This window comes from Scatophagus argus, chromosome 21, assembly GCF_020382885.2.
Source record: "Scatophagus argus isolate fScaArg1 chromosome 21, fScaArg1.pri, whole genome shotgun sequence".
NCBI classification, from domain to species: Eukaryota; Metazoa; Chordata; class Actinopteri; family Scatophagidae; genus Scatophagus; species Scatophagus argus.
Window position 1 is genome coordinate 602,035 of NC_058513.1, and position 25,436 is coordinate 627,470.

Consider the following 25,436-nt stretch of genomic DNA (forward strand, 5'->3'; position numbering starts at 1 on the left):
ATGGGTTTTAAAGTGTAGTTTTTTTTGACATAATGTGGAACTGTAAGACCATGATTCAGTATTTGATAATATTATAAGTATTTGTCAATTCCATTTAATTTCACAATTTATAGACTCAGTGTATGGATCAAACAGATGCATTAATTTCTTGTTGACCATGACACAGTGTTCTATTGAGAAGAAAAACATGCTGTCCCTGGTGAAGATATGTCCTCTGTGATGTGATGTTCAACTCCCCTGTACTTGTTCTGTGTGAATTGTTGTTGTAAACCAGTTGAAGAACTGAAGTAATGCAGTAACTATAAAACATTTGAGAGTTAATTGTCACCTCCAGTTGTTTGAAAAATGCCACTACTTTTTAACATATCTTATCTTTAATTTAGAAATCACAGTATGCAACAGGTTCAACAAACTAATCCATCTGGTCACCACAGATATGTTAAATATGGTGAGTGCTGTGCTATTCTGAAATGAGCCACAGTTTTGATTCACAGTAACAATCATGTTAGTCTGATAATCAAAGTTATTGATATTGTGTTTGATTTGGATTGTTTATTGTTTTCTTTTTCATTTTGCTGTGGAAAACATAATTCTAAGGGTTTACATCATAAAATGTTTCAATTATCTTTGATTTGCATTCAACTGCCAAAAATCTGTAGAAGAAAAAAAGCCCCTTCACAATACATGCAACTGATATTGTTGATATGGAAGGTATTGTGTTTGTGATTAGTAAGAAAATAAAGACAAAGGAATTCATCTTGTGTCCTGTTTTCCTGCTGCTCTCTGGACAAAGCAGATTAAATCCTCTGGGCACCTGAAGGCATCAAGTTCATTGTGTGCCAGTTAGTTTGTATTAGATTAATTATTATTATTATTATTATTAGATTGATTGAAAAACTGTGGGGTAATACACAGAAAGTGCATCAGTGGAAAGATAAGAGATTGTCTTTCAATAAAATCAAACTGGATAAAACAGGCAAGTCAGTTGCAGTAGTGGACATAAACAATAATCTCTTTTTGTATTGCATGTTTATTCAAATCTCAAATCTCTGTAACGAATGTTTATTTTGCTTGTAAAATAAAAAAAAGACACATGGTCGTTATATAGGGTATTCATATAGTGTCGAAACACATACTGTTGCAACACCTCAAGAACATTATTAAGAAAAAATGGCAATGTACATACCAGGAAAACAAAACAAACATCTGGAATAAATAAGGGTAAATGGCTGGGATGTTAGACATAAACAACACTAAGATGAGGAAAAAACACAGACTTAATTAGGACTGGAAGGCTAATAAGGAACAGGCAAAACTAAGTAACAAGGAAAACCGAGAAAAACCCAATATAGACTAGAAGGCTCCAGGACCACTGAGTTTGTAAATCTTTCAAATGTCCCCTGGTTTCCTATTGGCCTTTCAGCCACAAAGCCCTTTCTGACAAAAGCAATGAAGGCAAACTGCTCTCTGTCTGGTGGGAATTGCACTCACAGCTAGCATCCAATCACAATCACAGAGCAGTACTCGCCAATCACAGCGGGAGGGCGGCACTAGGCAGGAGTCCCTAAAAAATAAAATGTTCAGCTCCAAAAGGAAGCTGCGGAGTTGATATCTCATTGAAGTAAACGTTAGTAAAAGCTAGTATTTAAGCCATTTAGTTTTAGATAGATAGACATAGACTTGTGTCTTGTGTCTCTCCCTCCCTTTCTCTCTCTCTCTCTCTATATCTTTCTGCAGGTATCTCTCCATCCAGATCTTCATGTTGAACTGCATTCGGCTCTATGACCAACCCAATGTCTACTGTTGACATCTGCCTGTCATTCTTCTGTGCAGCGACTATCGGCGGGGTGGTTCTCCCTATGGGCCAGACAAACTGCTTGTAAAAATGGGCTATACAAATAAAGTTGACTTGACTTGACTTGACTTGACTTGACTTGACATAGACATAGACATTGAAGCAGGTATCAAGACGGATGGAGAGGATGTGGTTCTCCTCCAAATCAGTTGAATCCCAAAGGCCCTGGAGAGATAGTTTATTGACGTATTAAATAATTTATTGATGTATAAAAAGGCCCTTAATAAAGCCAGAACAGCTTATTATTCATCATTTATACAGCAAAACACTTTAACACTGTGGCCAGGCTGATAAAGAGTAACAGCTCTGTTGAGCCTTGTATTCCTGCAGCTCTTAGTAGTGAAGAGTTCACGGGTTTCTTCACCAATTAAATCACTAACATTAGAGAACTTATCAATCAAGATCTCTCCACGATAGATATACTGCCATCTTTAGGAACCTCTTTTAGTCTTAATCCACCTCTGGATAGCTTCCTGCCCATAGACCTCTGTGGTATAATTTCTATGTAAGTTGTGATGAGCTAAAGTTGTACTATGCGATGCAATATGATAGCATGAAGTAGTCATGTTATGTTCTGATTAAGATTGAAAGAAAAGCAAGATACAGCTGTATTAAAAGAATACAACTGGTTAAGGGCCTGTAAGCTATGGAAGGTAAAACTGTGTAATTGTGAAACTGTTTTATGGTAGTGAAACACTGTCTGTGGTGGCCAAATACTGTCTATGTAATCTCATTATAATTACTGTGAGCCTGAAAAGAACATTTATTGTAATGTGGCATAAAACAATTATTTTTTTAAAAATGGCACACAAAGAGGCCTGAAAATAATAGTGTCTAGTGCCAGCCAAAACTTAGGCCAAAACTGGAAGGCAGCCCAGAGAGGAGAACTATTGGTGTAAACTGTGCTTAAGAAGCGAATGAAAAATAAAAAAATAAAGACAAACAGGTGCAAGATAAGGCCGGTGGAAAGTCCCCAGTAAACCTAGGGCAAGCTGATCTAAAGGTTGTAAAAAGTCACCAACCAATCCAGGACGAAAAGAGAAGAAACAAAGATGGTAAAGGGATGGACAATAGGCGTGGAAAGGTCCAGATCCTAAGGTATATAATGTGAAGCCACCAGTCATTTTATTTGAGACCCTTCATGTGTGCCTAGTGTGTGTTGTGAACAGTTTTCCCTTTTTTTGCCAGCATTAAAGTCTTTGCTGCTCAGAATCCTGTCTCCTGTACATGATTCTACTGGACTTCGAGGGAAGATTTTCCTGAACAATTTGACACAGCTAAAACTTTAGGTTATTTGCACAACCCCAGTTCTCTGATTAATATGAGTGAGATGTCTCACTATGGGATGCACGTGTGGCGGCACGAGGGCGGAACCGCCGCGTGCTAGAGAAAAAGGGCTATGGAAATCAATCCTAGTTGCCAGACAACGCCACCCTGGGAATTTCACCCAGGGAATTATTTCCAGGGGACTAACCCCCCAAGAATAGGTGACACTCAGGTTTGTCCACAGCTGAGGCAGAGACCGTAGCTTGTAAAAATAATCATTTTATTTACAATAAAAAAAAAAGAAGAAACCAGACACTGAAAATACATGAATTCAGAAAAAAAACACAAACCTGTCACTCAAATAATACAGAAAACCAATCAGGGCTGAACCTCCTGGGCTTGATTCAAACAATAAAAAAAGAACCCCTGGAACACCACATGTGAAGCAAATCAAAACTGGGACAACAAAATCCACCCGGCGTGCAAACAACACAAAAAGGACACCGCCACCAGGACCATCCAGCACCGTAGGTTCAGCACCTGAATGGGGGAAACCACAAAAATCAACAGGTTATAAAAAAGAAAAACAAGCAACCACTGACCAAGAAAACAAAACAAACAAAAAGGAAAAAAAAGAAACTATATATATATATATACACACAAACACACACACACACAACAAAATAATCTCCCGCTACTCACTCTTCGCCATACACACACACGCACACAGTAGTGCACGCAGACATGTACATATGGATATATATCGGCTACACCACAGGGAGAAAGCTCCAACCAACCACGGGAGCGGCGAACGGCCAGCCAGAGGCCAAGCCGGCTACAGTGGAACGGCGCACGCCCGGGCCGAAGCAATCAAGCCCAAGGCGAGGCAAGCCGTTAATCCCTCTGACGGCACGCCGTATCCAGCGTGAAGCGGAAGCGGTCAATCTCTGTCACCAACAACGATCTCCGGTATGAAGCAGAGCAGTTAGTCGCTGTTACAGCCAAACAATCTCCGGTACGAGGCAAAGCCGTTAGTCGCTGTTGCAGCCAAACAATCTCCGGTACGAGGCAAAGCAGCAGTGGTTTCCCTCGCTGATCGGTTATACTTCCCCCTACAATCATAATCATACAGCATAAACAACTCAGAAGTGGCTGGAGGAGGGACCGAAGGGACCGAAGCGCTAGCTTACATACCAATCAGGCAGTCCTGGACGACACAGCTTGGAGGAGAGGAGTAGACGCCGCACAGAAACGACCTGCAAACAAATGCACAGGTTGCCACAAGTACAACGCCAAATAGGAAGACACCGGAGAACAACACACCTACCCACAGCGAGCAATCAGTGGAGCATAGCACACCCCCAACGGCCTCTACCACCACGCCGGGACGGAACTGGGGGAATGCCAGGAAGTGCTACGACCCAGCCTCTGACAAGCCCAAAAAAAGGAAGACAGGTGCTCTCTACCCGCTTTTAAGCAATCTCCTCCCACAATGATTGGTCAAAATCCCAACCCAGCTGAAACTGATCGGACCACCGATTGCATCCTGCCACACACGCCTCGCTGCAGACCTCAGAAGCATCAATCTCATTACACCAATCCTGATTGGCTGGTGAAACGTGTCCGTCCGCCCCAGGTAGTACCATCTACCTTAAATAGTTCATGCGGACAGCAACACGTTATTCAAGATAAGCACCTCTTCTCACTCGCCCAAGCAAGAAGGGTTGTCTGGTGAGACATCTCACTCATATCAATCAGAGAACCGGTTCTCTTTCTTTCAGTTCTCTTTCATAATATTTCGCTTGATGTCTCACTATGGTTGCTCCCGTATTGCCAGACAAGCTTATCAAGTGTCAGAATCAGAATCAGAATTCCACCAACCCACAGGGAAAAATACTCTGTTCCAATCAGGACAACAAAACCGCTCGTGCCACGCACGGAGCAGAGACGTCCAACATATAGAAACGGACAAAAGTGAGAGGCGAGGACCAACTCGCCGCAGCACAGATGTCCTGAACAGAAACTCCCCTGAATAAGGCCCAGGATGCAGCCATGCCACGAGTCAAGTGCGCTCGCAGGCCCACAGGTGACTGCAAACCCTGACTCGTATAAGCGAAAGCAATCGCCTCCACCACCCAGTGGGACAGACGCTGCTTTGTGACAGGTTTCCCCTTATGAGGGTTAGCCCAAGAGACGAACAGCTGATCGCTCCTCCTGACACCTCTCATCTTCTCCATGTATGTGCGCACTGCATGGACTCGACATAATGACCGCTGCTCACCTGGTGAGGTAGCAAAAGCCACAAGGTCAATAGAAGAGCATGAGCCCACCACCTTAGGCACAAAAGCCAGGTTGGGCTTAAAAACCATCCTCACATCCCCAGGAAAGAGCTGGGTGCGAGAGGGATGCACCGAAAGCACATGTATGTCGCTAACCCGTTTAGCCAAAGCCAGAGCCAGCAATAACACTGTCTTGAGAGACACGTGTTTCAAGTCTGCCCCCTCCAGTGGTTCAAAAGGAGGGCCCTTAAGCCCCTCCAAAACCACAGCCAGATCCCATGGTGATACCAGCAGTCTGGACACGGGGAGAAGCCTGCTTCATAAAACGCCAAACAGCAGGTGCTGGCTCGTTGTTTGCTTCCCAAACCCAACCCACATGACAGACGGCGATAGCTGCCAAGCACGCTTTAACTGTGGAGAAGGCTTTTCGTTTGTCAATCAGGTCCTGCAAGAATGACAATATCACTCCTACTGGACACTGAAAGGGAATGTGGCCGTTTCTGTGACACCACCCCTCAAACACTCTCCACTTACAGTCACACAGAGACCTAGTGGAGGAGGCTCGAGCACTTTGTATAGTGGAAATCACCTGCTGTGAAAGACCCACAGCTGACAGATTTAGCCACTCAGGGGCCAAACCCACAGTGCCAGGCGTTCTGGGTGCGGGTGGAAAACAGTCCCTCCCCCCTGCAATAGCAGGTCCCTGTGCAGCGGGAGCTGCAAGGGCTGAGCGCACATCAACTGATATATCTCCGCCAGCCAATGCATCGCAGGCCAATGTGGAGACGACCGCAGCTCCACAGGATCAGTCTGTGTGCCAGCATGTGCAACTGACGGGAGCGTAATCGCCCCTGACGGTTGATATACGCCACCGTCGTCGTATTGTCCGTCCTCACCAGGACATGATGACCTATGAGAGATGGAAGAAAATGTTTCAGGAAGAGCAACACCCCTGAAAGTTCCAGAAAATTTATGTGAGGGGCCGTGGGAGGCTCACACTCTGGGAGCCCCAGCTGATGCTAGCCTCAGATGCCGCCGCTCAGATGGCAGCACCGTCAAAAGGAAGATAGGAGTCATGTCCAGACAAGCTAGACTGGCGGGCTAGCCGTCTGCGGAGACTCTTAATGGTGAACACCGCACAGTGTTGACACGAGCCGGGGATGTCGATAGCCAGTCGGGCATGTTCCAGCTGGATGAATGCGAATATTCACAGGCTTATTGACTCAGACATCTTAGCAAACTATAGGCTGATAAGATAAGATAATCCTTTATTAGTCCCATAACTGGGAAATTACAGCAGCAAAAAGAATAAGTGTGCATTCAGAAAGAATAAATACACAGGAAATAAGTACCTGCAGCTGTACACAGTACAGAAAAGACTTTTTTCTAGATTCCCTCAAGTCAAGTCAAGTCAAGTCAACTTTATTTGTATAGCCCATTTTTACAAGCAGTTTGTCTCAAAGGGCTTAACATAACATCAGCAACATCCTCTGCCCTTCGACCCTCACATCGACTAAGGAAAAACTCCCAGAAAAACCTTTAACAGGAAAAAATGGAAGAAACCTCAGGGTGAGCAACGGAGGAGGGATCCCTCACCCAGGACGGGCAGACGTGCAATGGATGTTGTACAGGCAGGAAAGCAATTTGCAACATGAGAAATGACATTACTAAAAAGATAAGCAAAACAAAATCTCAACTGTTTAGTTTCACTTTTTGCTACCACCTCAATATGATTTTAACATTTCACAAGTTATAGGAAATTTATAGTATTGAAAATTATAATGAACTGCTGTAACATTCATGTATTCTTTTTTTATGTGATGTTGAGAATCACTATCCTATCAGTTCGATTTCGGCCCGTAGGGAGAACCACCCCGCCCATAGTCGGTACATAGAGGAATGACAGGCAGATGTCAACAATACACATTGGGTTGGTCATAGAGCCGGCTACAGTTCAACTTGAAGATCTGGATGGAGAGATACCTGCGGAAAGATACAGAGAGAGAGAGAGAGAGAGAGAGGGAGGGAGGGAGAGACACAAGACTACGAGGAGCACTGGACACACAGTTAGTGACATAAAATAATGAACTGCATGTTAATCTGATGAGGGGAGAGGATAGAAGAGGAAAAGGAGGAGGGGAAACTGCTTGGTGGATCATGTTTGTGTCCCCCGGCAGCATAGGCCTATAGCAGCTTAGCTATGATAGAGATTTAAAGATTAACAGTTAGTCAGACCTATTCTACCTGTGGCTATATATCATGAGGTGAGTGTAACTATGCCTACTAGCCCTACACACTTTATTTGGTGCTAACTATATGCTTTACTAAACAGAAAGGTTTTAAGTTTAGTCTTAAAAGTGGAGGTGGTGTCTGCCTGTCGAACCCAGATTGGCAACTGGTTCCACAGCAGGGGTGCCTGATAGCTAAAGGCTCGTCTTCCCGTTCTACTTTTATAAATTCTGGGAACTGTAAGTAAACCTGCACTCTGTGATCTGAGTGATCTATTGGGAATATATGGGACTATTAGATCCTGCAGGTATGATGGGGCGAGTCCATTTAGGGCCTTATATGTAAGTAGGAGAATTTTAAAGTCTATTCTGAATTTTACCGGAAGCCAGTGAAGAGAAGCTAAGATGGGGGAGATATGATCCCTTTTACTGATTCCTGTTAAAACTCTAGCTGCTGCATTTTGGATCAGCTGCAGGTTATTAATAGAATAATTTGGACATCCTGACAATAGTGAGTTGCAGTAGTCCAGCCTAGAAGTAACAAAAGCATGAACAAGTTTTTCAGCATCACTCTGAGAGAGGACACTCCTAATCTTAGCGATATTACGGAGGTGAAAGAAGGCGGTCTTAGAGGTCTGTTTAATGTGATGAATAAATGACACGTCTTGATCAAAGATAACGCCGAGGTTCCTTGCAGTCGTACTGGAGGCCAAAGTAATGCCGTCCAGAGAGAGAATATTATCAGCTATTCTATTTCTAAGGTGTTTGGGGCCTAGAACAATGATCTCAGTTTTGTCTGAGTTTAATAATAAAAAATTGGAGGTCATCCAGTCCTTTATGTCCTTAAGACATGCCTGGAGTCTGGCTAACGGCTCTGTTTCTTCAGGCTTTAAGGATAAGTACAGCTGAGTGTCATCAGCATAACAATGAAAGTTTATGCCATGTTTCTGAATAATATTTCCTAGAGGGAGCATGTATAAGGTGAACAGGATCGGCCCAAGCACTGAACCTTGTGGAACACCGAGGCTAACCCTTATATATGAAGAGGAAACATTATTAACTTGAGCAAAGTGAAATCTATCTGTTAAATATGATTTGAACCAGCATAGCGCAGTCCCTGTGATCCTAGTCTCATGTTCTAATCTGTGTAATAAAATGCTGTGATCTACAGTGTCGAAAGCAGCACTGAGATCTAGCAAAACAAGTATGGAGACAAGCCCGCGGTCTGATGCCATGAGGAGGTCATTTGTGACTTTAACCAGTGCTGTTTCTGTGCTGTGATGGGCTCTAAAACCAGACTGAAACATCTCAAAGAGACTGTACCTGTGTAGGTGATCAATCAACTGATTTGCAACCACTCTTTCGAGTATTTTAGATAAGAACGGGAGGTTGGATATCGGCCTATAGTTTGCTAAGATGTCTGGGTCAAGTGAAGGTTTTTTAAGTAAAGGTCTAATAACAGCGGTTTTAAACGCCTGTGGTACATAACCTGTTGTTAAGGATAAGTTTATCTGATCTAAGAGGGAAACGCCAATCAAGGGAAAGACGTCCTTGAGGAGCTTAGTTGGGATGGGGTCTAAGAGACATGTAGTTGGGTTAGATTTGTTAATGCTGGAGGTCAGCTCGGGGAGGTCTATGGGCAGGAACCTGTCCAGAGATGGAGTAGGATTAAAAGAGATTACTAGAGATGGCACTATATTGGCTATTCTGGGAAGATCTTTATTGATTATTTCTCTAATGTTATTGATTTTATTGGTGAAGAAACTCATGAAGTCTTCACTGCTAAGAGCTGCAGGAATACAAGGTTCAACAGAGCTGTGACTCTTGGTCAGCCTGGCTACAGTGTTAAAGAGAAAACGTGGGTTGTTCTTGTTTTTCTCTATTAATGTTGAATAATAGGCAGTTCTGGCTTCACGAAGGGCCTTTTTGTATGTCAATAGACTGTCTTTCCAGGCCCTCTGGGATTCAGCTGATTTGGAGGAGTACCACTTCCTCTCCATCCGTCTTGATGTTTGTTTAAGTGTTCTTAAATTTGAATTATACCAAGGAGCTAGCCTCCTATGTTTTCTAACCTTCTTTCTCAGTGGGGCAACCATATCTAAAACTGTGTGTAACGTGGCTGCAGTGTTGTTGACAAAGGAATCAATTACTGCAGGAGTAACGTTTAAATCAGTACGGTCTGTTGTACTGGTACATGGTGCTGAGGGGAGCTGTGATGGGATTGCATGCCTAAATCTGTCTACACTATCTTCAGAGAGGCATCTGCTGTAATAGACCTTTTTGTTGTGTGCTGTAAAGTCTTCTAAAGTTAGTTCAAAAACTACAAGCGAATGGTCTGAAAGGAGGGGGTTTTGAGGGGCAACTGACAGGTTCTTAGTTTCTAGGCCATAGGTGAGAACCAGATCGAGTGTGTGATTGTGGCAGTGTGTTGGTTCATTCACTATCTGAAGGAAACCTATTGAATCTAAGAGTGAACTAAAGGCTGTTTTAAGACTGTCAGAGTCAACATCCATATGAATGTTGAAGCCACCTGCTATAATGACTTTATCTGTACTGAGCACTAAACTAGATAAGAAGTCAGAAAACTCAGACAGGAACTCTGAGTAAGCAGCAGCAGGTGGGCGACACACAACAACTAATAAAACTGGCTTTTCTGACTTCCAGTTTTGGTGAGACAGACTGAGAGTGAGACTCTCAAATGAGCTATAGATGGATTTAGGTTTGGGGTTAATCTGATCTGATTTTCTTGATGGATTAATTATTGCACAGATTTGTTTCAGAAACTAAGTTACTAAGTAACTAAGTAACCTCCTCAACACCACCACCATCACTATTCCCCCACCTCCTCTCCTCTTCTTCATTTCCCCTCCTCTCCTCTCAATTATGGGATTACAATCCTTTCTTGCAAGTCGGAAAATAAGTTCTGAAAGCTTGAAAAGTGTCTTGAAAGTCTGAAAAAAAAGTTTGAATCTCTGCAAGCATAATTTTGTACTTGGATTTTTATTTTTCATAAGTGCAACATGCATATTACAGAGTTTCACCTTTAAATTTTCAGAGATTCAAATATGGCATTGTTGTCTCACCACATTAGTTTGCAAAACAACTTTTGAAACCTTGTAATATGAGATCTGAAAACTGCTGTGTGCATGTTTGTAAAAAAAAAAAAAAGTTTTGAAACCTTGAAACTTGAGTTTTAAATGTTAAAATCGTCTGCAAACATAATTTTGTATGAGAGCTCTGTGTGCACCACTGGTTTTTGTTTTTGCAGTTTCAAATTTCCCATTAACAACAAACCGTGCTAAAAGTGCTGAAATGGTGTAAACCTGAAGTTTGCAAGGATGAAATTTTATATAGAATGTACTTTTGCACTCGTAACTTTTGGCAGCGGTCTCTCGCTGCTGTCAGGCTTTTAGTTTGTGGACAGACTTCGTGTTTTATTTTGGTTGCCCTCACTTCCTTTTCATGTTCATTCTTGGTTTCTTTACTCCATATGATTACTTATTGTTTTCACCTGTGTCTCGTTTGCTCCTCCCCTCATGTGTATTTAAGCCAGTCTCTCCCAGTGTGTCTTTGTTAGATTGTCTTCTTCCCTGTAAGTAACTCTCTGGCGTTTTCTGTATTGTTTCCTCGTGCACCAACCCTGTTTGTTTCCTCGACCCGTTTTTGCCTCGTGATTTTGTACTTTTGCCCCGCTGACTGCCTTTTTGTGTACCGAATCCGGACTGTTAATAAACCGCCTCTCTACACCTGTCAGTCTCTGGTCTGCTCTGTGGGTCCTGTTGTCCGTCTGACCCTGACAGTACAATCTAACCAAACCATGGACCCCGCAGATTCAGAGGCTGTCCGCGAAGCACTGAGAAATCAGGGCCAGTGGCTTCGTATGCATGAAGAACAAATGGCTTCTTTGAGACAGGAAGTAACCGAGTCAAGCAAGCGCCAGGAGGCGGCATTTACTATGTTATCTTCCCAGCTAAGCCAGCTGAAGGTCGACCAGCATCTAGGAGAATCTACAACACCCTCCAGCGAGCATGAAATGACTCATTTACAGCTGTCTAGACCTGAGAGGTTTTCTGGTCTTCAGGGAGTCTGGTGACTGCACGCCGTTTATTACCCAGTGCGAGCTACATTTTGAGTTTCATGCAGCAGCCTTTCCCTCTGATCGCAGCAAGATAGCCTACATGATTTCTTTCATGTCGGGTCGAGCCAAGGCCTGGGCTACAGCGGAATGGAACCGCCGTTCGGCCATCTGTACTTCCCTGCCACTATTTTTAAAGACTCTTACACTGATTTTTCAGACTGTTGCTCCGGGTCGAGAGGCCGCCAAGGCCTTGGTTTCTATGCGCCAAGGCAGGCGGAGTGTTATGGACTATGCCATTTCCTTCAGAACATTAGCAGCAGAGAGTGGATGGAACCAACCAGCTTTGGTGGATGCCTTTTTTAATGGGCTTTCAGAGCAGGTTAAAGACTTTCTGACTCCTCTTGACCTGCCTTCTGAGCTTGATATGCATATAGGAAGAACCGATCCACAGAGGATGCCATATCTTCTGTGGTCCACACAACTTTCACCCACCTAGAGAATAAAGACTCCTATGTCCGCCTTCTCTTTGTGGATTTCACATCAGCCTTTAACACCATCATTCCGCAGACACTGATCCATAAGCTCAGTGCTCTCGGCTTGAGCTCCACCCTCTGCAATTGGGTCCTGGACTTCCTGACGGACAGGCCGCAAACAGTGAAGATCCATGACATCTCCTCCTCCCCCATCACCCTCAGCACCGGCTCTCCCCAGGGCTGTGTGCTGAGCCCCCTCCTGTTCACCCTGCTAACACACGACTGCTCAGCGCAACATCCGAGCTGCCTCATCGTGAAGTTTGCGGATGATACAGCTGTGGTTGGACGCATCGCCAACAGCGATGAGTCCGACTACAGGCAGGGGATGGAATGCCTGGAGGGTTGGTGCAGAGAGAACAACCTCTGCATCAACGTGAAAAAGACCAAGGAGATGATCGTGGACTTCAGAAGGGGCAGACACCTCCCCCTTCCTCCCCTGTACATCGGAGGGACAGCGGTGGAAGTGGTCTCCAGTTTCAGGTACCTGGGCGTCCACATAACGGACGACCTCACCTGGAGCAACAACACTTCCTGCCTCATCAGGAAGGCACACTAGCGCCTCTACTTCCTCAGGAGGCTGAGGCGTGCCGGACTGGGGAGTTAGGTCCTCACATCCTTCTACAGATGTGTGGTGGAGAGCGTCCTGTGCTCCTGTATCACTGTGTGGCACGGCAGCTGCTCTGCAGCAGAGAAAAAAGCTCTGCAGAGGGTGGTGAAAGCTGCACAAAAGACTGTGGGACACAGCCTATCCACCACCACAGACATTTACACCTCCAGGTGCAGGAAAAGGGCCTCCTGCATCATGAAGGACCCCACCCACCCCTCACACAAACTGTTTGCCCCTCTCCCCTCAGGCAGGAGGCTGCGGAGCATCAAGAGCAGGACCACCAGACTGAGGAACAGCTTCTTCCCAGAAGCTGTGAGACTGTTGAACTCTGGAGGTCCTCTGTAGCCCCTGCTGCCAAACTCACACCCCACATACCAACAAACACACAAACAACCACCCATGGAACATTTTGCACAATGCAGCATTTGCACGGAACTCAAACTGCTCATGTTCATTGCACTACGGTCATTTTGCACTACCTTGTCAGCCATTTTGCACTACTGTTTATACTGTTTACACTGGTGTTTATATCATCTACTGTTTTTCACTTATATTACACTGTTTTTATACTATATAGCATTGTTTATATTTATATTTATTTTGTTAAGAAACTGGGCTGATACTGGGACCGGGGAAACTAATTTCGTTCCACTCATGTTTTACGTGTGTGAAATGACAATAAAGCTCCTTGAATCCTTGAATCCTTGATGCGCTAGTGTCCCTAGCTTCTAAGATCGACAAGAGATTACGGGAGCGTGACCGGTCCAGGAACTACCCTTCTTGGAGGTCCTCACCCGGACGCATTCCGGCTCCAGAGCTCACGACCAACACCAGAACTGACACGGAGGAACCTATGCAGATTGGACGCACTCGGCTTACTCCTGAAGAACGCCTACGAAGACGCAACGAGGGTCGATGCATCTACTGCGCTCAGATGGGTCACTTCCTGGAGAATTGTCCCATTCGCCGCAGCACTCCCTCCCGTCCAACATCTGTGCTGGTATGTGCCTCCCCTAGTAAGAACAGATCTTGCCGACAGTTCTCTCACGTCACACTCTCCTCTGAATCTCTGTCTCTCCCCCTTACTGTTCTCATTGACTCTGGTGCTGATGCTAGTCTCATCGATGTAGACTTGGCCAGGAAACTTAACCTCTCGTTTGTCCCTCTAGACACCCCCGTGCCTGCCACTGCCCTAGATGGCCATGTGATGTATCTGGTTACCCACTGCACCTCTCCTGTGACACCGATTTTTCCCGACTCTCACACAGAACAGATAACTTTCCACCTTTTTGAGGCACCGCAACATCCACTTGTGCTAGGTTTTCCTTGGCTAACTCTGCACAACCCCCACATTGACTGGGTCTCTGGCAAGGTTCTGTCATGGGGAGGTAACTGTAAGACGCAGTGTTTTGCAGGTCCTCCCATTTCCAGTCTGGAGGGGGTTTTCACCTCACCCGAGGAGGTGGACGAAGAGGAGTTTCCTGATCTGTCCTCAGTTCCATCCTGCTACCTGGACCTTAAGCAGGTATTTAACAAAACTAAAGCCACTACACTTCCCCCTCACCGACCTTATGATTGTTCCATAGACTTACTTCCTGGTACCTCGCCCCCCCGTGGCCGCTTGTACTCACTGTCGGGACCAGAGCATAAAGCCATGGAGGAGTACATCGGAGCTGCTCTTACCTGTTCTTTACGGTAATGTCGTTGAGTCCACGATAGTCAATGCAGGGTCGGAGGGTCTTGTCCTTCTTCCCCACAAAGAAAAACCCTGCTCCAGCAGGAGATGAAGAAGGCCGGATAATCCCGGCCTTCTTCAGGGAGCCAAGGTATTTACTAAATTGGATCTACGCAATGCTTACCACCTGGTCCGCATCAGGGAGGGGGATGAGTGGAAGACTGCTTTTAACACTCCCACAGGACATTATGAGTATCTGGTAATGCTTTTTGGACTCACCAATGCCCCTGCTGTGTTTCAGGCACTGGTGAATGATGTTCTTCGTGAGTATTTGAATAAGTTTGTTTTTGTCTATTTAGATGACATCCTGATCTTCTCTCCTGATATGGAGACTCACGAGAATCATGTCCGGCAGGTGCTGCAACAGCTATTATGTAATCAACTGTTTGTCAAAGCTGAGAAATGTGAATTTCATGTGCCTACTGTGTCTTTTTTGGGGTTTGTGGTGTCTGAGGGGAGGGTCAGCATGGATCCCATGAAGGTACAGGCAGTACAAGATTGGCCCACACCCACATCCAGAAGAGAGGTCCAACGGTTTTTGGGGTTTGCAAACTTTTATAGGAAGTTTATTCGGAACTTCAGTCTCGTTTCTTCCCCGCTGCATGCTTTAACCTCCTCCAAGGTGCAGTTTCGCTGGTCCCTCCAGACGGAGTCAGCCTTTCAAAGACTCAAGAGCAGCTTTATCGTCGCCCCTGTGTTGATTCTTCCTGACCCTAAACGGCAGTTCGTGGTGGAGGTGGACGCCTCTGATTTGGGTGCAGGGACGGTGCTCTCTCAGCGTTCCGAACAGGACGACAAGCTCCACCCTTGTGCCTTTTTGTCCCGCAGGTTTTCGCCTTCGGAGAGGAACTATGATGTCGGAGACCGTGAACTGTTGGCCATTAAGCTGGCTTTGGAGGAGTGGAGGCATTGGCTGGAGGGGGCCGAGCATCCTTTCCTGGTCTGGACGGACCACAAGAACATTGAGTACATCAGGACAGCCAAAAGACTTAACCCTCGACAAGCCAGGTGGGCCCTTTTCTTCTCCCGATTTAATTTCTCTATTTCATATCGCCCCGGCTCTAAGAACATTAAACCCGATGCCCTGTCTAGACTATTTAAGGGTGAAAGCGTTCCCAAGGAAACGGAGACAATAATCCCTGAGACGTTGGTTGTAGGTAGCATCACCTGGGAGATTGAGGAGCGGGTCAACAGGGCCAATCAAGGGATTCAGGTTCCTCCGGAGGTACCACCCAACAAATTATTTGTCACCCCCGAACTGCGGGGCCCTGTGATTACTTGGGCTCATACATCTCTGATATCTTGTCATCCTGGTTTCCGCAGAACTCTGACCCGGGTGCGAGAGAGGTTTTGGTGGCCTGGTATGAGGAATGATGTACGCGACTATGTGGCAGCCTGCACAACCTGTGAGCAGAACAAAAGCAAGAACGTCCCCAGTGCTGGACTTCTCCAGCCCCTCCCTGTGCCTCAGCGGCCCTGGTCGGACATTTCCCTTGACTTTGTGACCGGCCTACCACCCTCTGAGGGTAACACTATTGTACTCACAGTGGTAGACCGTTTTTCCAAGATGGTCCGGTTCATACCATTACCTAGCATTCCTTCTGCCAAAGAAACGGCAGAGGTGCTAATGTCTCATGTTTGTCGAGTTTTTGGATTTCCCAGGAATGTCCTGTCTGACCGGGGCCCGCAGTTTGTGGCTCAGTTCTGGAGGGCGTTCTGCCAACTCCTGGGTGCCACAGTTAGTCTGACCTCAGGCCACCATCCTCAAACCAATGGGCAGACGGAGCGGTTAAACCAGGAGCTGGAGAAAGGGCTCCGCTGCCTGGCTTCCCAGAATCTCGCATCTTGGAGCAAGTACGTCATGTGGGTGGAATATGCTCACAATACACTCCCCAGCACTTCCGTGGGCATGTCTCCGTTCCAGTGTGTTTTTGGGTACCAGCCGCCTCTGTTTCCTGCACTGGAGAGGGAGGTCTCTGTTCCTTCTGCTCTTGCCTTGGTCCGCCGTTGCCGTCGGATTTGGGCTCAGGCTCGTCTGAACCTCCTCCGGGCTTCCCAGAGCCACAAAAAGTTTGCGGACAGGAGGAGGAGATGTGCACCAGCTTATCAAGCCGGACAACAGGTGTGGTTATCCACTAAACACCTACCTCTTAAGGTGGAGTCCCGTAAGTTGGCCCCTCGTTTTGTTGGACCATTCCCTGTGTCAGAAGTTATTAACCCTGTGTCTGTGAGACTCAAGCTTCCCAGGTCTCTTCGTGTGAACCCTACATTTCATGTCAGTGAGGTCCAGCCTGTCAGGACCAGCCCGTTGGTCCCACCTACCAGACCCCCTCCTCCCGCCCGGATCGTCGATGGGGGCCCAGTCTACACGGTTCGGAAGCTGTTGGCTTTTCGCCCTCGGGGGAGGGGTCGTCAGTACCTCGTGGACTGGGAGGGTTATGGACCAGAGGAGAGGTCTTGGGTCTCCTCCCGGAACATCTTGGACCCAGACCTCATACGGGAGTTCGAACGTGACCACCTGCATGATCCTGGGCCTTCTGGAGCCGGCCATTGAGGGGGGGGGTACTGTCAGGCTTTTAGTTTGTGGACAGACTTCCTGTTTTATTTTGGTTGCCCTCACTTCCTTTTCATGTTCATTCTTGGTTTCTTTACTCCATATGATTACTTATTGTTTTCACCTGTGTCTCGTTTGCTCCTCCCCTCATGTGTATTTAAGCCAGTCTCTCCCAGTGTGTCTTTGTTAGATTGTCTTCTTCCCTGTAAGTAACTCTCTGGCGTTTTCTGTATTGTTTCCTCGTGCACCAACCCTGTTTGTTTCCTTGACCCGTTTTTGCCTCGTGATTTTGTACTTTTGCCCCGCTGACTGCCTTTTTGTGTACCGAATCCGGACTGTTAATAAACCGCCTCTCTACACCTGTCAGTCTCTGGTCTGCTCTGTGGGTCCTGTTGTCCGTCTGACCCTGACAGCTGCTTTGGTTTTGTTGTGCACTAGTAGGAGCAATTTGGTTATTGGCGAAAGAGTCAATGATTATGGGGAATAATCTTCAAAGCAAAATCAGTGTATGCTTTATACACACAAAAATCGGGGCACCACCCTGTCACCAGGGACCAATAGCCAAATTAATTAATAGGAAATAACAGTCTCTTAAAATTATGAAGGATGATTCCGAGCACTGGCTGTCATGAATTCAGCTGTTATAAGTACATACACAATAACCACAGACAACGACAGGTTAAACTATAACAGGATTTATTCACCAGCAACAACCATCCATAGATAAGTATCACTTTGTAATAAACACTATTATAATCTAAGTTTTATCAACACACATTAACTATTAGCTAAGATAACACAGGTACAGCAGTAAGAGTATATCTATACATGGGTATACACATATACAGGAGTGTGTGTGTGTGTATGTGTGTGTGTGAGAGAGGGAGAGAGAGAGAGAGATATGACAAGACCAAGATGGCAGTGGGGTGACGTGGGGGCGTGTCCCTTGAAGCCAAGATGGCGGGTCATCACGTGAGTGGGAAGACTACAAAACAAGATGGCGGCTGATCACGTGAGTGGGGAGACTTCAACCAAAATGGCGAATGGCCCCATGAGTGGGGAAACTACAGCCAAAATGGCAAATGACTACATGAGTGAGAATCAGCACACAAAATAGTGAACAACCATACAAACGGTGACTCAGCACACAAAGCAGCAAATGAACACTGGAGTGATGACTCAACAAAACCAAAACGGCAACAGAAGAATACGCCGGGCGTGTTATTGCGTGTGTGCAGAACACACACTCAATAAGAAAAATAATCCACTCCAATTCCTTGGAGTCTTGCGTATCACCACACAATAGCGGAGTCAGTAAACCAGAGCTTATCTGCTCAGCTATTGGTCCTTTAACTGGTGAGGCACGGTCTTGCTGAACTGGCGGAAGTGGACGACCAGTAATAAGCCGCTTAAACGTTTGCGAGATGCTGGCGATCATCATCATTGTCTTTTTTCCTTCAGGCATGCCTGGCACAGCTGTGCTGGTGTCATTAAGCCCACCTGCTTCCTGATCACCGCTTCTTACTTAAGGACCTGGTCTGCATCTACTCTCCGCCAGTTCTTCAGTTTTTCCCTGCAGTAGTACTACGTCAACCTTTAGAAACCTTTGAAAGTCTCTTTTGTCGTCTGATAATCTTTTCTCTTTCAGATCGCCAGCTCCAGTTCCCCGTTCAGCGGTGATGGCATCCTTCGTCGTGTTTTTTCTGCCCGTCTGTTGAAACCCTCTTTTAGAGGACACCTTTTGTTATTCTTTCTTTTGACTATAAATAAATCTCTAAGCGAGAATCTGCGTTTAGATCCTTCATCTATTCAGCGATAGCTGCTAACACTTTCCACTTTCCATCTTTCCACTGGATTATGGCTCCAACAGTGCTCACTGGAACATTCAGCAGTTTAGAAATCCTTCTATAAACAATACCATTAGTATGTTTTGCAACAACAAAAATGTTGCAAAGGTCTTGAGAGAATGCTTTGCTTTCACCCATCATGAGATGTTTCTTGTGTGACACCTTGGTAATCAGGCACCTTTTTTATAGGCCATCAGTTGGGCCTGAACCAGCTTTTGATAGATTTCAGCTTTTGCACCTCCCTTTCTTCATGTGTTCAATACTTTTTCCCCTGTGTCATTTCACATTATTTAAACATAACTTGATTTATGGACATCTATGGTTTGATTTCTTTGCATGTGTTGATGTGTTGTTGTTACCAACATCTGGTGAACATTTCATGTCAATAGCACCTTTAGTCTTCTGCCAGGGTGGTGCACTGTTGCCATTGCTTTCCTATTCACTGCATGTGGTGATGTGGTAACTATGTTCACTTTCAATTGAGTCAATATTTTGTGGTTGTGCTTTGGTGACTGGGTGGGTGGCAGTGGTCTCCAGGCCTTCTGGTAGCTCTCAGGAACTCCCTTATATGTCTGGCTGCTACTGATACTGATGTGTTTACAACTGACCAATTTTTATCTTTTCTACTTGCATACCTGGTTATGCTTTTAATATAAGATACGGAATAAGTGTCCATAAATCTTTTACAGTGTATGTCAAACAAATTTTTCTGTCATCCATGCACACCTGCTTTGCTAAAAGCTCTAGCAACACATCCTGCTTGGCTCTTAGCGTTGTTCGAGATTTTCAGAAACATTTAGACACATTTTTGTTGAGATATAGATGTACACATTTTCCACAATATTAACACAGGTCTACTCGGTTTGAGGCTGCGTTAATGTGAATTTACAACTTTTGCTTAGAAAGAATCTCGAATGTTACATAAAAATGTTGAGATTTCTTGCTGCTGAATCTTTTATTGGATTATATATAGATTACATTAATGTTGACTACATTGATTTTCTGTGAATTACACTAATGTTGATTACATTGATTTTCTGTGGATTACACTGATGTTGATTACATTGATTTTCTGTGGATTACACTTATATTGATTATACTTATTGTGTTTCAGTGCTTGTTTACTGGAATTGTTGGAACAATCTCTTTGTAACAGTCCCTCAGGGAAAAGCCAGACACGGTATTGGCCTCTTGGACAACACGAGGAGGAGCAGGCATGGTGATGACACGCTTCAGATAGCAGCGATTGCTGGAACACAGAATTGACAGGATCTTCAGTTTCGTACTGTGATGGATTTTATATAAAATACGCAAAGACACATGTCATCAAATTATAAAGTGGGACTACAGTGACAGATGGAGATAAAGTTTAGTATTTCATGGTTTCTGGATACTGATTTATATGGCATAAGTAAGGGTTACTTTACATGTTAGTGATGTAGCTGTAGAACTGGCAGTTGTTATCTTCAGTGCAGGCTCTCTGGCATCCCTCAACGTCATTCGTCGGGAAATAGCGAATGTCAGAATATGGAAAATCTAATCCTACGTAAGTCTTTTTAATCCAGTCTGTTAGCAGAAAGGAACAAGGTTATTGCTGCTGCTATAGAAATTCAATGCTAAATATAAACATAACAAATTCATAGATAAACATATACAGTCATATACTAGAGATTTAGTAAATGGAACATACCGTTATCTGGTTGACAGAAGTGTGCTGGTAATCCAGATGTGTATCCTTTCACAGCTTTGAGGACCAGTGTGGCTGCATTATTCTTTAGGTAACAGTTAAAGTTATGACTGAAAACATGAAAAAACACAGCTAAATAAATGTATACAGAGGTATAAAAAATAGTACATAGACAGAAAATTAAAATCTTGAACCGCATCAAAATGTCACAAGCTTCCCCAATCCATTTTCAAATCCCCCTCAAGCGTAGTCTACTGAGATAGTTAATGTGCAGCACACAATCAGAGGAAAGAGAGGTTGATTCTCACTCACAGGTCATCAAATACCAAAGCCAGTTGTCACTATTTGACAGCCTGGGTATGAGACTCAGGAATCGACTATCTTTCAGAATTGTGTATATACTGTGTATATAGTATATTGTCATATGGCCAAAGAATAAATTAAAATCCAGATTGTCTTATCTCACTGTGTAGTTATGTATTGTTATGGTACTGTATGGAATTCCATAACCTCCTCCTGTTTGTGAAATGGGAGCAAAAAATAACTTTATTAACTCTCTCTCTCTGATAAAGCAAAGTATTTAGTTGTACCTGTTGTCTGCACGTTTGCACAGCAGCAATGACAACACACTACCTGATGTAAGTGAAGTAGGTGCAGAGAGGATGAGCAGAGCAGAATGTCTGACAGTGTTCAGGAGAGGTAGCGGGGAGAACGTCAACGTTGCCAATTGCGAAGTCAGAATTTGGAAAAAGCTTGACTTCACATGCTGTATAAAACAAGCAGTACAGTGAGAAAGCATACATAACAGTCTGAATAATGTTGCTACAACCTTTGCTATGAATGTTTGATTACCTGGGTAATGGTTTTGAGGCATTTGTATTTGTTGGGAGAATCCAGATACAATGACAGGAACTGGTTTTATGATAGGTATCCTTGGTATTGACCAGCTGAATTTAAGATGGCACTTATACCTAAACACAGGCAGAAGAATAACATCATTACAGAATGCTATCTCTGAAGTGGTTAAAGACAAATGGATAGTGTACACACAACAAGGTTGTCAGTTTGATTCCGTCTACAGGCATGGAAATTTTGAGTCAAAGTAAATGGCTACTAATGAATAGTTGCCTGAATGCAAGGCAATATAGCTAAAATGCAGACCTGAAGCTGCTCAGGTGCCAGCAGTTTAATGTCTAACTAGTGTTGGGCAGTGCAAGTCTATCTAAAATTGCTCCGCCCCAAACTGATGTTTGCATCAACCAATGATGTCAAAGAAATAAACAAATTTCAATGTAATATTATTCACTTTATTTACCTAATGTTTGCTGTTGTGAAGTTCTCATCAAGAAAGGTAAAAAACTGACAGGCAGGATCACTTGTACAGGCTTTCTGACACTCCTCATAGTCTGCTGTGAACAAGGTTCGGTAGTCTTCTCCCGGGAAGTTCACATGGTGATACACCTGAGACAGGCAAGGCTCTGGCAGAAAGACAGTCTGACACTGAGTTAAGGAGAGTTTTACCACATATCATTAGTTACTAATGGTTATCATAGTTTTTCAAATGGTTGTATGCCTACGTGGATCAGGGTTGCAGGCTTTGAGAGAAAACCCAGAGGTGATACCCAGTAGTGGGGTCTCGACATTGGGATTTCCAGAAGAAGTGGACTTCAAGTAGCAGTAGAACTGTCTGGTGGAGAGAGAGGCAGTTGTACTGATGTCAGCAAGGCAGATCTTTTTAGTTTGTGATCAATCTTGAAAGCATCCATAAAGACTGCAATATTTAATATCCTCTTACTCTTGCTACATTTCATGGACCAGCGGATTTGCACTATGGGAAAAAACAAATTGAATGACGGAGAAATTGTTTAAAAGCCAAATGACTGATTCACATGGTTCATTCTTGGTTAGTGCATTTTGAGCAATGCAGTGTGAGCTATAGCTAGCAATGCAGATGAGTTCTTCAGGGAGGAGACTTGAAGACCTTTAATACAAAATTGTGTTCTAATGATGTGTATATAGAAAAATAAAAGGCTATTTCAAGTCAAGCTCTAGTCTATAGGGCATTTCAAAACAGAAAAAATATTTTGGATTGTGATTAAAAATACTGATAATATAATAAAGTGAAAAACAGATTTCTACAAAATAATGTCAATTAATTAAAAATACATGATGTAAAATAAGTGACTGAATAAATATTCACCCCCTTCAAGTCAGTATTTAGTAGATACACCTTTATGGAACCAACTCAGGGGTAAAAGTCTCATTTATTTGAAAAAATAAAAAAGAAGATATGAAACTGAAAGTTGAAATATTGATTTTGAACTTTGAAAAATACAACGTTGTACTCAAATGAAAAATAAGGTTTTTTTGAGTTGAAATCCTGAAATCCTGTAGAATAAATATCTATTTTCAATTTTCATCGTCACATATATTTCAATATTTGTGGTCTCATCTTTTTTTAGTTTCAAATGATATTTTTTCGATTTCAGATCTTTTTTCGCTTTCAGATTTTTTTCACCAACACACACATGACTACTCTGAAAGAGTTAAAAGCTTCAGCAGCTGGGTTCTTCACTAATCAAAGCTTTATGGGAGAAAGCCACTGCTGAAGAAACGTAATATTAAATCTTGACTAAAGTTCACCCAGAGACACCTAAAGTGATTTGATTTTGAACTTTAAAAAATAACCGGTGGATCGCTGGTTCGATTCCCCGTACCGGTGTCCATGAGGTACCCTTGAGCAAGGTACCTAACCCCCACTGCTCCCCGGGCGCTGCACGCGGTCGCCCACTGCCCCGGGTTTGCTGTGTGTGTGTGCACGTCACTTGGGTGGGTTAAATGCAGAGCACGAATTTCGTTGGAGTGAGTTTCCTCCAATGACAAAATATGTCACTTTCATCTTTCATCACTTTCATCTTTCAAACTAAAAATATGTGCAACAAAAGTTTTTTCAGTTTTAATATAATTTTTAATCAGTTCTGAAATCCTTTTGAATAAATTACTTTTTTCACTTTCATATATATTTCAGTTTTTGAGGTCTTATTTTTCAGATTGAGATTTTATGAAGTTTCAAATTATATTTTTTCGTTTTCAGATTTTTTTCACCAACACACACATGGCTACTCTGAAGGAGTTAAAAGGTTCAGCAGCTGAGATGGAAGAAACTCTTCATACAACTGTTCACTTTCAGGTCTCACTTCAGATTTTCAGTTACAAACTTTTAGAGCAATGCAGTGTGAGCTATAGCTAGCAATGCAGATGAGTTCTTCAGGGAGGAGACTTGAAGACCTTCAATACAAAATTGTGTTCTAATGATGTGTATATAGAAAAATAAAAGGCTATTTCAAGTCAAGCTCTAGTCTATAGGGCATTTCAAAACAGAAAAAATATTTTGGATTGTGATTAAAAATACTGATAATATAATAAAGTGAAAAACAGATTTCTACAAAATAATGTCAATTAATTAAAAATACATGATGTAAAATAAGTGACTGAATAAATATTCACCCCCTTCAAGTCAGTATTTAGTAGATACACCTTTATGGAACCAACTCAGGGGTAAAAGTCTCATTTATTTGAAAAAATAAAAAAGAAGATATGAAACTGAAAGTTGAAATATTGATTTTGAACTTTGAAAAATACAACGTTGTACTCAAATGAAAAATAAGGTTTTTTTGAGTTGAAATCCTGAAATCCTGTAGAATAAATATCTATTTTCAATTTTCATCGTCATTTCAATATTTGTGGTCTCATCTTTTTTTAGTTTCAAATGATATTTTTTCGATTTCAGATCTTTTTTCGCTTTCAGATTTTTTTCACCAACACACACATGACTACTCTGAAGGAGTTAAAAGGTTCAGCAGCTGAGATGGAAGAAACTCTTCATACAACTGTTCACTTTCAGGTCTCACTTCAGATTTTCAGTTACAAACTTTTAGAGGAGTGTGGAATCATGAGTGACAGCATAACAAAGAAGTCAGAGGACCTTCCACAATCACGTTGCCTTCAGGAAATGAAATTTGAAAATTTATCACCCCGTCAGTTTCTACTGTTGGTTTTGTACCTGTTGTCTCCAGTCCAGTCGTGCCGAAGAAAGCTGAAGAAGAGACAGGAGGAGTGCTGGGTGCACAGCTGCTGACAGTGCTCAGCATCAGGAGAGAAGAGAGATACTATGTCTGTTCCTGGAAAATCCACATTCACCAGAAGTTCCCGCTTACAATCTGAAGAAATGGAAAGACATGCAGTATTATATGCATATACACACAGTCAAATAGATTTTGCTAAGTGAGTAAGTGGTAAAATGGACACAGTACAGTGTCAGAACAGTGCATTACCATGACTTTGGGAGAGGCCACAGAGGCAGAGCAGACCCACTAAAATGAAATTTGTTGCCATCTTCTCATCTCAGTTTTGAAGCAAGAGAAATTCTTCAGCTGCAGTCAAAGAGATGCTTCTGTAACTGCCTTAAAGACTGCTTTGTAACTCATACATTTATACTACTGATTGATTTGCATGACTGAGTGTTGACACACTCAGTGTTGACACACTCAGTCACTCTTTCTCAGTATCCAGTGTACACTTCATCCCTAGAAATCTCTTTTAATCCTACTCCATCTCTGGACAGGTTCCTGCCCATAGACCTCCCCGAGCTGACCTCCAGCATTAACAAATCTAACCCAACTACATGTCTCTTAGACCCCATCCCAACTAAGCTCCTCAAGGACGTCTTTCCCTTGATTGCCGTTTCCTTCTGAGATCAGACCAACT

The 25,436-nt window shown here is 43.6% G+C and overlaps 1 protein-coding gene and 1 long non-coding RNA gene across 2 annotated transcripts; both read right to left on the reverse strand.

The window, feature by feature from the left end:
* Nucleotides 1-4,196: 4,196 nt before the first annotated feature.
* On the reverse strand, nt 4,197-4,614 carry LOC124053015. The gene is made up of 3 exons (XR_006842097.1): nt 4,449-4,614; nt 4,316-4,377; nt 4,197-4,233 (listed from the first exon to the last, which is right to left on the reverse strand). It is a non-coding gene; the product is annotated as an uncharacterized LOC124053015 (long non-coding RNA).
* Nucleotides 4,615-19,918: 15,304 nt separating this feature from the next.
* On the reverse strand, nt 19,919-25,160 carry LOC124052632 (coagulation factor XI-like). Its single transcript, XM_046377107.1, has 9 exons — nt 25,004-25,160; nt 24,733-24,889; nt 22,247-22,356; nt 21,985-22,147; nt 21,522-21,640; nt 21,303-21,435; nt 20,673-20,779; nt 20,410-20,548; nt 19,919-20,231 (listed from the first exon to the last, which is right to left on the reverse strand). Exons 1-9 carry the CDS (start codon nt 25,062-25,064, stop codon nt 20,093-20,095), a joined length of 1,128 nt encoding a protein of 375 aa, XP_046233063.1. The 5' UTR covers nt 25,065-25,160; the 3' UTR covers nt 19,919-20,092.
* Nucleotides 25,161-25,436: the final 276 nt, after the last annotated feature.

Coding starts and splice junctions, on each gene's coding strand:
- LOC124052632 (XM_046377107.1), bottom strand. CDS start 25,064: ATGGCAACAAATTTCATTTTAGTGGGTCTGCTCTGCCTCTGTGGCCTC. Junction 22,148..22,246: donor AGCCTGCAACCCTGATCCAC/GTAGGCATACAA, acceptor TCTTTCTGCCAG/AGCCTTGCCTGTCTCAGGTG. Junction 20,232..20,409: donor TACAGCTACATCACTAACAT/GTAAAGTAACCC, acceptor TCTGTGTTCCAG/CAATCGCTGCTATCTGAAGC.